Below are 14,041 nucleotides of genomic sequence, written 5' to 3'. Positions count from 1 at the left end.
GTTAAGTATTTTAATTTGACGCTTAATTTGACGCTTCAAAAAGTTCATAAAGAGACTGTAAAAATAATTAATATGAATTGATTTGTTTAGTCAAAATTTTCAGAAGAGTCTCGATCGCTTTATATGATGAACATAATTCATTTCATTTTTGGGCGAACTATACCTTTAAAAACTGTTAAATGCAGGTAGTTCCAGTCAGTTTAATAACTGTTCTATATCAATGCCTTGTGCTTTCAAGAGAAAAGCATCCAGGAGAAGTACAGAAACTTATCAACGCTGCCGCCCCGCGACTTTTAGATTCCTGAATAGAAAAATATATGTCTTAATAACGAGGATGTAACATCGCTGTTTTTTTAAGTAATTGGACTCTCAGCTCCGTTTTTGGTAGAAAGAGATGCTGAACAGATGGAGGAGTACGTTAGGCCCTAGTTCACACGCAAGTAGTTCACATACGTATCTCTCTCTCTCTCTCTCTCTCTCTCTCTCTCTCTCTCTCTCTAGTAATTCAAATGCTAGCCTAATGTAAAGAAATGTATTCTCATCGCACTACTTGATATCTGTGTCTGAATCAAAGGAGCAACGACGAGCTAACGTTAGATCTAAGTAACCGACAAACAACCGTCATTTTTTGTGAGTAGGCTACAATCTATTAACGATAGATAGATAGATAGATAGATAGATAGATAGATAGATAGATAGATAGATAGATAGACAGACAGACAGACAGACAGACAGACAGACAGACAGACAGACAGACAGACAGACAGACAGACAGACAGACAGACAGACAGACAGACAGACAGACAGACAGACAGACAGACAGATAGATAGATAGATAGATAGATAGATAGATAGATAGATAGATAGATAGATAGATAGATAGATAGATAGATAGATAGATAGATAGATAGATAGATGGATAGATAGATGGATGGATGGATGATGGAACTAACGTTAGACATGTGGGTGAGAACTGTCCCTTTAATTGTGCATCACAACAGTTAGCATATCAGTTAGTGTCTGAGGCAGGGATACACCGACTGCATGGAAAAGGGGTGAAATGGAATAGTGGTCCAGACACACATGACCCGTGAGAATTGAGTTTAGGCACCGCAGAGGCAGTGATACCATTACCCAGAATGCATTACAGTTCTCTAGAGTCTCTGAGCTGAGGCAAAATAAATGTGTGGAAGCGATAGTACCAGGCCTATGATCCCCAATACAGATATACAGTGATACGTGTTTGGCTTGCTTACTAAAGCACCCAGATATTTGTTCAACACAGCATTCGTAAATGGCTGAGTTGTTGTCAAATGTTTACATATGCCACATTTTAATTTAATGAAACAATTGCCTTTTTTTTCAGGGTATGATACAGTATGTTCATGAATGTATCAGTGTTGTAATATGTATTAGCACCGAGGTTTCAACTTCACCTCCATCTGTCACCTTCTTTAGCATCTCTTTTGTCCATCTGCTGGTTTCTGTAAAGATCCTCTTTATCGCCATGTTATTTGCGCTCTCAATTGTCAGAAAATCTGACCTTTTATTCATAGAATCAATGTTAAAAATGTGGGTAACACTTTACTATAAGGTATCATTTGATAACATGTTAATGCATTGAACTAATAATGTAATTTTTGTAAAACATCTATTCATCTTTGTTAACATTAGTAAAAATCCAATTGTCCCACAAATACAACTTTGGATTTTAAAAATGTATTAGTAAATGTTGACATTACCATTGACTAATACTAATAAATATTGTAGAAATATTGCTTATAGCTAGTTTATGTTAACCAGTAAATGTATAAAACAAATAAAACCTTATTGTAAAATGTTACCCAAATTAGCTTATTTGATTAGCAACCTGTAAATAGCGCAGATTATCATTTTTTAAATTTAAAACTTAATTGTACATCATAACATTAAATTATTCAAAACATATTCTGTTTATTCCCACGCCTAAATTAGATTTTGAATTCTATTTCATTAAATTTTCCGTGTAGCCTCCGATTTCTGAGCACCATATAATTAGTTTTACATAAAACAACAGAAGTTTATTGTATCTGCATCTGCATTTGGTAAAGTTGCATTGTAATAAATCGAGCACAATATGAACATCATGTAGCAATAATATGAGATAAACAATGAGGTTATGACACAAAAACTGCCCCAAAAAATGGCATAAAATCAGGTTTAATACAGCTACTGTACATTGTCCATCAACAAGATCAAAAACAAAGTCTATCCAAATTGTCATATTTATTTGTACAGTGAAACAAATGATAGTGTGTCTGTCAGACGCTGATGCTCTGCGACCGTTATTGATGTTAAAGGAATATTTATCTTGACTTTCATCCTTTGAAAATGTACTGTATTCTGATTCCCAGCTGTAAACCAGTTGCTGTCATAGAATAGAAATATTTTGTCTTTAAAACACAAGGTAAGATTATAGTTTAATAAAAATAGAAAATCAAGATAATAATTTGAATAACTCAGTCACTAGATTATGTACAAGAGGCACAGCCAGTACGTAAAAAATGGTAAACAGTGACCACTGCAGCTTAACATGCTGTATGATAAATGAATATTTGATTGATTGATTGATTGATTGATTGATTGATTGATTGATTGATTGATTGATTGATTGATTGATTGATTGATTGATTGATTGATTGATTGATTGATCTATGCCCTTACACCAGTATTATCATGCTGTGTTCGGAATTGCATACTAGCATACCGCTCTTATGGTTTCTGCAGCATCTGGCTCTAGAGTGGTTCGTCACATGGCAATTACAGCTTAAAACACATGGCCGTAACTGAAAGCACCTGAGCAAAGATGGCATCATGCATGTTGTGTACTTACAGGCCCGCATGCGCTGGCTGAGCATTGAGATGAATGGGAATGCTCATAGAAAGCAGGTGTTATAGGTATTATAACAAAATTAGATTACTACGGCAAGATACTACAGGCAAAATTTGTGTTTTCCCAGGCTCTGGTCAATTCAACACAATCTCATGGCAATTCATACCTATTTACATTTCGGCAAATTTGTATGAATTTGTTTCTCATATATATGTTTTTGTACAATCTGCTAACTGCTTATACCCTTATAAGGTGGGGTTCGGTTGGGTTTAGTGGTGGGGTTAAGGGAAGACCTTAATGCTTACTTTTTATAAAAAAATTATACATTTCCGTATGCTTTAATCATTCACATTCTTATGAAATAACCACATTGTAAAATAGTTGGGTTGTCAGTTGAGATTTTGAGCTAGTTTGCTTCCATAACTTTTCTTTTCACTTATCTGAAGAAGAAAACATAAAAAATATACATTTAAATGAATTATACGTTATCTATTTGTGTTTGTAGATTTCAATTACAACACTGTCCGAAAATAAGATACATTGCTGTCATTGCTGGTAAAAAACAGAAAAGGTACTGAAATGTACCTTTTAAAGGTGGACTATGCAACTTTCCGTCCACTGGAGGGCGCCTATTCTAAACAAAGGCGTAGTTTGATGACGCCAAGTGTGAGCGCAGTATTTTGGGACGTGGTCTTCACCTCACAGCCGGTGAAAAATAGGACACGGGCAGAAATCATGTTGATGGATGCGGTTATTAACGTTACTGTAGTGTAAAGCAGAAGCAGGACCGAGTGTTGTGGAGCTGAGCACGGCCGCTGGAGCGATTGTTACGCAAACACATGGATCGCGAGTACCGGGACTTTTATTATGACGGGACGGGACACAGTCGCCGGGCGCGCGTACTTCCGCTTTTTCCGGTCATGATTATAAGGTAAAGCAGCTCTGTTTATCATATTAGATACATTTAAGTGTGTTTAAAATTATGTTATGACGTTACTCCATGCGTTCGCTCGGCACTGCTGTGACTTGTTCACACTGCTAAGAGAAAAGCGCTTCTGCAGAATAAAACCGAGGATAACGCAGATATGACGCGATTGGCAGGCGACTCGCTCAAACGCTATGCTGAAACGTCCCGGTCCTTTGTTAAAATAGCAATTTTCTCGCAATTTACAAATAGTTGGAAACATTTGGGATATTGTAAGTACTCAACTGAACAAAATATATAACACCGGCCTAGTAGTTTTTGGATATTTTACTGCAAAAATACTACATAGTGCACCTTTAAGGTATTGTTATGTACCATTAGGGGTTATTATGAATGATTTTATAAACGCTTGTAGTTTGTTCATATCATTTAATTATATGAATATTTTTTTTCTGTTTTTTGACAGTATTTTTTGTTTTATTAAGTTATTCAAGAAATATCCAAAATCCCCTCTGGAAAAACATTTAAAGGTGCAGTGTGTAGTATTAATGAATATCTATTGAGAAATGGAATATACATAACTATGGCTTCAGTGGTGTATAAAGACCTTACTTAATGTACCATTATGTTTTTATTACCTTAGAATGAGCCATTTCTACAGTAAAGTTGTCATTTTGCACCGCCATGTTTCTACAGTAGCCCTAAACGGACAAACTACTCTACAGAGCGCTAGTCACTCTCTGCTCTCGCCGACGAATGTCGACGGAACCCGAATGTAAAGAGTTTATCTTTAAAAACAGATTAGCTTATAACGCTGTGTATGGGGCATAGAATCAGTACAATTTATTTTCCTAGTTAATACCACTAACAAGGCTCAAAATAGCCTCACACTAACATGGTTGCAAAATGAGGGTCCCTACATGCAAACCGAAGGATTGAGAACTTTGTAAGTGTACAAACAGTTTAATAAGAAGATACTTTATAAACACAATACATTTACGCGTTTACAGACAGGAGCCCTCTTGGAAAACAGTCTTGACAAGTCGAGCCACAAACGCTGTGCTAAGTGATGAACTGTGACTTGGAATCGCATATGGGACACCTTCTTCCCTTGTAGTTAGTCAACCATATATTTTAATAAACAGATATAATTCATGCATTTAATGTAATTAAATCCTTAATTCCTATCCATCAGCTCAATTAGCGCAGCATTCGTGGCTCGACTGGTCAAGACTGTTTTCCAAGATGGCTCCTGTCTGTATACACGTAATGGACTGTCTTTATAAATTATCTTCTTATTAAACTGTTTGTACACTTACAAAGTTCTCAATGCTTCGGTTTGCGTAGGGGCATTTTCCGGCCGCCAAATGGCCATTGTCGTGTAAATGAATGGCCAAAAGCATAAACACTTTTAATTGTTAGTAGAAGGCCGTCGTGTAAACGGCCCCATAATATGCTGTGATTAATAAACTAGGGAAAGAATAGGGATATCTATTGTTTACAATTACCATGTTTACCTGTAGTGTCTTGCCTTAAGAATGCAGTTCATGTGACAAACTTCTGCTTCAAATGTTTAGCGTTCCATACAACACACTGTTTCAATTAAACAATAGTATGCAGTATGTTAGTACTCCATTCCGTACACAGCCCATGTGTTTCCACTGTTGTTGTGTAGTTGCTGGCCTTGCTGATGCTTTTGATTTAGGAAATAAAGCAGAACTCGGGAGCCATAACAGGAAGTTGCTGTAAAACACTGAGATGTACAATACATGCATGTGAAGATCACGCATAACATGTTGATGTAATATATTCATAATCGCAAGACATTGAAAAGAAATGCAGTCAGCTTGGCACAACGTGTAAATCAACAACTAAAGAGTCTTTGTTTTGGAGACACGTTATTTAGAATCTGCACATGATGGTTAAAGGTGAAGTATGTAATGTATGTGCCATTAAAGCAGCAAATGATAAAATAATGACCAGGAGTTGTATTACAGAAATGTCCTATATTGATTTGATGTTAGAATGATTCTGTAATACAGGCCCAATGTTCCACTTTCCCCATCTCCCATTGGTCAGACAAAACAGCAAGTTCTTCCCCCAAACGCACACGATTGGTTGAGCCACTGTTGTTAGGTCAGACTGGGCGGAATGCTCAAATAAACAGAGCCACGCTTTTTACATTTATTGGGGAAATCAATCAACAATGTCTCTGAATATTAATCTGGATAGGGGAAAAATGACACACTTCACCTTTAATGAACTTTAATTACAAGACCTTGACATCAGTATTCTTATATATAAAATCTAGTGTCTCTTCAGGGTTGAGTCATGAAGATCCATGAGCAATTTCCACTAATGCATGTTCAAAGTATCCACTGTTCATTTACTCAGTCCATTTCAAATTTAAACACATGGACACAATTTTACGCTTTTAGTGGATTAAACGTACACATCAAAAAACATTGTTCATACTGCACATCTGAGAGAGTTTATGAATGCTGTCTGTCCACAACCCACCATTGACTTTCCTCCATCCCAAACAACCTGCTGTCAGAAGCATGTCTTTTTTTCCGCGCAGGTCCGACTGTGTGTTGCTACTCCAGGATGTCCAGATAGACGGGCGGGTTCTTGACGAGGGCCACAAGGCGGTTGTAGATGTCCTTGATGACGAGCCTCTGCTGCGGTTCTCTCTGCCAGCAGCCCTGCATGAGGAGGTGCACTTCCTTTGGGCAGGTACGTGGCCGTTCAAGCTCTCGTCCCTGCGTGATACACTCAATGGCCTGAAAAGAAGATAAATATTTCATATTTACAGTGATGCACATCTGGTTAATCTGCAGTGTATTATTCAATATTTGTAATATTTAATATATTATGCCTGCAATATGTGTGTATATATATATATATAAACATCCCCCACACCATTACACCACCACCAGCAGCCTGCACAGTGGTAACAAGGCATGATGGATTGATGTTATCATTCTGTTTATGCCAAAAACTGACTCTACCATCTGAATGTCTCGACAGAAATCAAGACTCATCAGACCAGGCAACATTTTTCCAGTCTTCAACTGTCCAATTTTGGTGAGCTTGTGCCTATTGTAGCCTCTTTTTCCTATTTGTAGTGGAGATGAGCGGTACCCGGTGGGGTCTTCTGCTGTTGTAGCCCATCCGCCTCAAGGTTGTGCGTGTTGTGGGTTCACAAATGCTTTGCTGCATACCTCGGTTGTAATGAGTGGTTATTTCAGTCAAAGTTGCTCTTCTATCAGCTTGAATCAGTCGGCCCATTCTCCTCTGACCTCTGGCATCAACAAGGCATTTTCACCCACAGGACTGCCGCATACTGGATGTTTTTCCCTTTTCACACCATTCTTTGTAAACCCTAGAAATGGTTGTGCGTGAAAATCCCAGCAACTGAGCAGATTGCGAAATACTCAGACCGGCCCGTCTGGCACCAACACACGCTCAAAATTGCTTAAATCACCTTTCTTTCCCATTCTGACATTCAGTTTGGAGTTCAAGAGGTTGTCTTGACCAGGACCACACCCCTAAATGCATTAAAGCAGCTGCCATGTGATTGGTTGATTAGATAATTGCATTAATGAGAAATTTAACAGGTGTATTAATATAATACAATTATAATTGAATAATGTTGATATTATATATATACACATTTACACACATTGCTTTTAAAGGGGTCATAGCATATATTTATAATATATGTCATAATACTATTTTTTAAATGATTGTTAATAATTTCGTTTTTTATTTACCGAGGTCACTTGTAGAAGTTTTTCCACCTACAGAAAATATATATTTTAACTGTTTTCTACGATCTCTTTGACCTTTTAAAGTAAACTCCTCGCCTTTAAGATTCTTGCATAAACATCTTCTTCATATACAGAATAGAGAGTGTTAACATATAAATGTGGGCAGTCATGTAATAAGGTATTCAGATGTTGGGAACGGGTCATTTTGGTCAATAAAGGCTCTTTTATTTAGTGTGGAGGAGTTCTGAAAGTCACAGTACGTTTTTGTAGTACAGTATGTTCACATGCATTTTAGTAAAAGAAAAATAGATTTCTAATGTTATGACCCTTTTTACTTTTTATTTTCTTCAAGCAGCAGCTTTCACTTTCTTCTCTCCAAGGCTATTCCTGGTGGCTATTTAAAACGCCAGTGACTTCAAGCCCTTATAGCATTGCCTCTTAATCAAATGAGGTGAAGAGACTGTCAGCACCACACAACATCATTCTGAAATGGGCTTTCAATCACTGCAATAAATTAACAAAAATTCACATTGACCCCTCTGAAAGTCTGGCACCCTCTTTCCTCGCAGATGGAAAGTCACGAACGATCCGTCTCTGTCCTGTACAATTAGGCTCCTGATAATTAGCTGTGTCCATCATGGCTCGGGAAGGATTAGGTTAACAAGGTTAAACAACGTCGGCCCAAGGCGAAGATGAGGTTTAATCGGATTAAAATCGAGTCGGCAGGAAAGTGATCTACCTCTCTGTTGAAAGAAGAGAGGCCTCTCCAGCGTAATAGTGCAGTTGTGGTCACACCAGAGTCCACTTTTTGGTGCCTAATCTGAGAGGTCTGGATCACTCTGGAACCGAAAAATCTATTGATCTTCTACTTCATAAGTGCTTAAGAGCACAGTCTGATCCAGTCCAAAATGGATGTTCACATTACGAGCAAGGTTGGGAATAGCTCTGTCTGTTTGCTTTAGCTCACTGACCAGCGCTGATGCCATCAGACAGTCTAAATCACTTCTGTCATTGCAGGTAAACATTACAGGAGTCATTTACTACCAAATGAAAATCCATTTACTCGCCCTCGTGTTGATCTTTTTCACTGAGACTAAGGAGATATTTTGCAGGATGTTGTTAAAGTTAAAGTACAAAATAGCACAAAAAAACATCATGACCGTATAGAACATTACTCAGTAATATCGCCAATGTCACGTGATTTCAGCAGTTTGGCAGTTTGACACGCGATCCGAATCATGAATCAATGCGCTGAATCAAAATCGTTTGAATCTTTATTTGAGGTTTAAAAAAAACACGGAAGAGAAGCATGCTGAATAAAGTCGTAGTTTTTGTTATTTTTCGACCAAAATGTATTTTCGATGCTTCAAGAGAATCTAATGAACTAACTGATGTCTCATATGGACTACTCTGATGATGTTTTTATTCCCTTTCTGGACATGGACAGTATAGTGTGCATACACTTGCATACGGAAGATGTGTTCGGAAGATGAACGGAGGTCTTACGGGTGTGGAACGACATTAGGGTGAGGCATTAATGACATCAATTTCATTTTGGGTTGAACTAACCCTTTAAATATGCTTGCAATGTTTACTATTTTCATCCTTAAAAATACTACAAGAATTAATAATGAGATCAATTGGTATCCGTGTATCATTCGTTCAATCGTTTTTTGACTTAATATTGTTTTGTTTAATATGGGTTTATGCAAATCTGAGAGAGCAGTCCAAAGGAAGTCAAGTGGATTCAGGCCGATTGGCAAACACGTTTGACCCATTCATAAAACATAATTTATAGCATCCAAATGTTACATAGGAAATATGGAAACTTGACCGAATGAAAGATGCACAAGGTTGGCCTACAGTACGGAAAATACAGTAGGATCATAGACTGTAAAAAAAAAAAAAAGGTAGAATACGCTATAGCAATATAGGGGGTCTATATTAACGAACAATTTGTTGTTTTTGTGGATGTTTAAAAATAAAATAAAAAATGGTATATTCAGTTTAACAGTATGGGTTCAAGAAGTTAAATTGTGGGTTAGTAAGGCTTCGTAGGCTAGTTCAGTAGGCTACTGGTGGGAATCAGCATCTTCACAGCCTTTGAGTTTGAAATAACAGCAAGTAGACTGACTGGCACAGCGTTAATATTTTAGGCTACAACAGACAGATGTTTTATTTTGTAAAAGTTGTTAACATCAAGTTAGAAATGCCAGAACTGATAGGCATGTGAGCGCACAGGTTACTGGAAAAATTTAGCTACTTTAAAAAGTCAACATTTCGATTATTTGACGTTAAATGCAATATATAAATTACTTAGGAATAAAAAGATAGTAGTTTGATGTTCGGCTGACCAGTCAGCAGAAAGGGGCATATAATTCCAGCCTACTTGCAGAAATCGAATATTCAAACTGTTTATTAATTTTTCTGAAAGAAAAACGAAAAATCAAGCCGGAATCAGGTTTTTCTGAGAACGATTGAACTAATGATACACGGATTAATTAGAACCCCAATTGTTGCATTTCTGATTTCCATCCATAGACAGGAACGCATTGGTAAATGATGACAGAATTGTAATTTTTAGATAAACTTTTCCTTTCAAATCAGTTTGTTTTTGTGGTTGTATTGTATTTAAACATGCAACAATAAATGAGTTTGACATTTAAATAGGTACAATTGTGCAGCCATAAATGGTTGACACTAACTGGGAGCAATAAATGTGGTACTGTACCTCACTGTTGGATAGCTGATACCAGGGTTGTTTGCCGTAGGTGAAAATTTCCCAAAGGACTACTCCAAAGCTCCAGATGTCACTCTCCGTGGTGAACTTCCTGTACATGATGCTCTCTGGCGGCATCCAGCGAATGGGCAGCATCGTCCTCCCACCAACCTGATGACATGAACGAGAACAAATTACAATAAAACATCTCTGCTGTGGGTAAATAATATACAAAAACGTAAAAAGTAAAGGCAAAGGCAAGTAAAGGCAAATTCACAATCTCTTTAGTGTTTCATATTTTTCTCCCAGAGAAGTCAAACTGTAATCAAATTAGCAGACACCAAAGTTTGAGATCTCAATATAAACTCAGATATTTCCCTCCAAAAAACCCAAGGGAGTAAGATCATTGATACTGAAATGACATGTTTTACCCTGTAGTAATCAGTGCTGTAAATGTCTCTCGACATCCCAAAGTCCCCGATCTTCACCACAAGCCCTTCTCCAACCAAACAGTTCCTGGTGGCCAAATCTCTGTGGACAAAATGAAGGGAAGCGAGGTACACCATGCCCGAGGCGATCTGAGCAGCGATTTGGAGCATCTGAGGAAGGGTCAACTGACCCATCGGAGGAACCTTCATCTCGTCCAAGATACGAGCATCTGGACCGTGAGCCCTGTACAAACACGGCACACATTATACAGCTGCTTAAAAACATGAACCTGAGAAAAGAATAGCATACTATTTTTGCAGTATGTTATGTGAATTGTTTTATATGCATAAATTACCCTACTAAATTGTTCTAGATGTTTAGTATACATTCAAAGCACACTACTCTCTCCAAAAGGGTTTTCACAGTGATGCCGAATAGAAGAACCGTTTTTGGTTCCAGAAAGAACCTTTCAGTGAGCAGTTCTCAGTGTGAAGAACTCACTTTAACAATCCAAAGAACCTTTTTACACTATAGGGAACCTTTTGTGCAATGGAAAGGTTTTATTGATGTGTTTAATGCATCTATGGTTCTTCATGGAAGTCAATGGCTCATTTTCACCCAGCGGTATGGTTCAGTACAGTTTAGTTCAGTACGATTCGAGACGCTACAATTGTGACAACAAACAGCAAACTCCAGATTGCAGTAAGTGTCCTGTAAGGCACACTGGATGAAAAGCATCTGCTAAATGACAGCACAAGCGCCATTGCTCTCCATTGCCTTGCGTGTCAGGCCTCAATGAGCAAACCACTGTCTCCATTCATCCTAATATACGCATGAGAACTCTCTGCCACTCGCTTGCCTTCTTTTCTGCTCTGAGGTTTAGTATGTGATCCCTATTAGTTTAGAAGGCAGGTGGCAGGATGGGGCAGCTGCAACTGAGACTGGAGCCACATCCATACACGTGAAAATGCGATTTCCATCTCCCCCTCAAACATTCACTTGTCCCCACTCCCAATCTGGCCCCAGCAACCACCTGGCAAACAGACTGGATCTTTACGCACCGAGACTCAGCTGTGCCGGACATATGGTCAGTCAGTCCCCCATCAGCCACCTCACACTTCAGTCAACTTTACATCTTAATTAAGACTGGAGCATCACAAAGCTGGATTCGCATTTGGGCTTCATCGCTCGTCTACTCAGTTTGGGCATTGAGTTTCAGTAGATGTAGATGGAAATTTGGTAAATGAAAGGCCTTAAATTTGATGCAACTTTTTTATTTAACACGAAAGCCCAAAACATAATGCAGAAAGTTGACTAGCAGGCCAGATTATTAACTGTTAACACTCGAGAGGCTATATTAAAGTCAAGCTTGTGACCGTAATGCAGTCACTTCTACTAGCCAATTTTAGTCTTTAAAAAGCATCTGAAATAATAAACTAAGTGCAATGTAATTTTGTCAAAAAGATAGATTTTTCGATACATATCGGTACTGAAAGATCTGAAACGCTTTCAATTCAAATTTTCTGCAGAATTGATATATGATACAAGCTGTGCTTTCTCGCTCTCTCATCTCTCCGACAGTTGACATCTTGCCTTACCTCACTCAATGGTTTAATTTGTTCCAAGTGAATATTGTTGGTGTTACAGAGTATGTTAAGCATAGTTCGAATTCATGTCCACATATTTTGTGCTCAAATCCAAAGTATGCGCAGAAAAATCCGCCTGTAAATTCTAAATTGAGTTGTTTCACACTGCTTATTCACTTAAACAGTCATATATACACACACACACACACACACACACACACACACACACACACACACACACACACACATGTTGGTCTATGTGGTTTACAGGGACTCTCCATAGGCGTAATGGTTTTTATACTGTACAAACCGTATTTTCTATCCCCTTACACTGCCCCTACCCCTAAACCTACCCATCACAGGAAACATTCTGCATTTTTACTTTCTCAAAAAAAAATCATTTAGTATGTTTTTAAGGCCATTTGAATTATGAGGACATTTGATATGTCCTCATAAACCACATTTATAGTGTAATACCAGTGTTATACCCATGTAGTTATACAAATTTGTGTCCTTATAAACCACATAAACAGGCTCACACACACACACACACACACACACACACACACATACACACACAACTGAACGTAAACAGTTGAGAAAAAAAAACACATAACAGTATAATGGATTCCTGCATCAGGTCTTTAAGGGACAGCAGCCCAATATACCTGCTGCCAAAGTATTAGATAGAATAAAATATATATATGGTGGTTTTTCCCCATGGGTATCGATGTAAGAATTGTGGTTAGTGGATTTCCAAAGTTACTAGCCACTCAGCATTTTCACTGGCTGGTTAGCAAAATGTCAAGCCCTGCTCCCAATTATTTTCCCAGAGGCTTTTTGCTATGTCCCAGCAAGCATTTAGCATTTAAAAGACGTCTAATAGCTTTCCAAACACAGCTCTGACATCTAGGCTAAAACAAGGAAAAATTTGGGCTGTAAATAAAATTTAATAGACGTCTAACCATAGCCTAAGAATAGACTCATCTAGAACATGAACATGTCAAAGAAATGAAACACCTTGTAATCACTGTTGACTTATCATACATCTCACAAAGACATCATGTAACCAAATTCAAGGTTATTTTGGGTAGAAGGGGGTTACTCGTAGCTGGACTATATCTGGTCTATGGTTGACCGAGATGTGAAATGACGGCTATTGGTTGCTGTGATATGTCCAATGAAACATGTTTTTGTGTTGTTAAGGTTGTACTAAGTCAGCAAATATGGCTCTTTCTCTAAAGACTCTTTGAGCTGGTCAGTTTCTGACCGCTACACCACATTGTCTGGCACTGTAGTTAATTCGCTGTGAGTGGCTGGTGGTTATTAGACTGACCTTAGAAAGCGATTGAGGTCTCCGTGTCGCATGTACTCAAACACCATGGCCAAAGGTTCTCCGTCTGTACACACGCCGTAGAACCGCACTATGTGTTCATGCTGCAGCACAGTGAGCAGCTCGGCCTCGCGCTGGAAGTCCTGTCGGGTGGACTCGCTGGCGACTTTCAAGGTCTACGCATGAAGACAATCATATATTCAAGCACAGTGAACATAGTTTCAGGTAAAAGCAACACAGTTAATGTATTATGTAAAAAAAAGTAGTTTTTTTTTCTGATGAACATTGAATTTGTAATTTAAATCCGTTTTAATGCTACTTCCTGACGTTTAAATTCAAATTGCAATTATTCATCCTGTTTGCTCTTTCAATTCAAATTCAGTTCAGTTTGAATTTAAAAGGTA

The 14,041-nt window shown here is 38.0% G+C and overlaps 1 protein-coding gene across 3 annotated transcripts in view; it reads right to left on the bottom strand.

Annotated features, from left to right (window-relative positions):
• Positions 1-4,409: 4,409 nt before the first annotated feature.
• ntrk1 (neurotrophic tyrosine kinase, receptor, type 1) overlaps positions 4,410-14,041 on the bottom strand; it is a 33,564-nt gene continuing 23,932 nt past the window's right edge. For all 3 annotated transcript variants that reach the window (XM_067447979.1, XM_067447980.1, XM_067447981.1), the window contains 4 exons: positions 13,641-13,813; positions 10,721-10,961; positions 10,302-10,460; positions 4,410-6,580 (listed from right to left, as the gene is read on the bottom strand). In XM_067447979.1, the coding sequence (XP_067304080.1) occupies positions 6,395-6,580; positions 10,302-10,460; positions 10,721-10,961; positions 13,641-13,813 (759 nt within the window). In that variant the 3' untranslated portion in view covers positions 4,410-6,394. The remainder of the gene's footprint in view (positions 6,581-10,301; positions 10,461-10,720; positions 10,962-13,640; positions 13,814-14,041) is intronic.

This window comes from Pseudorasbora parva, chromosome 7 (assembly GCF_024679245.1).
Source record: "Pseudorasbora parva isolate DD20220531a chromosome 7, ASM2467924v1, whole genome shotgun sequence".
Taxonomy (NCBI): Eukaryota; Metazoa; Chordata; class Actinopteri; order Cypriniformes; family Gobionidae; genus Pseudorasbora; species Pseudorasbora parva.
This window is presented reverse-complemented; position numbering and strand designations above follow the sequence as displayed.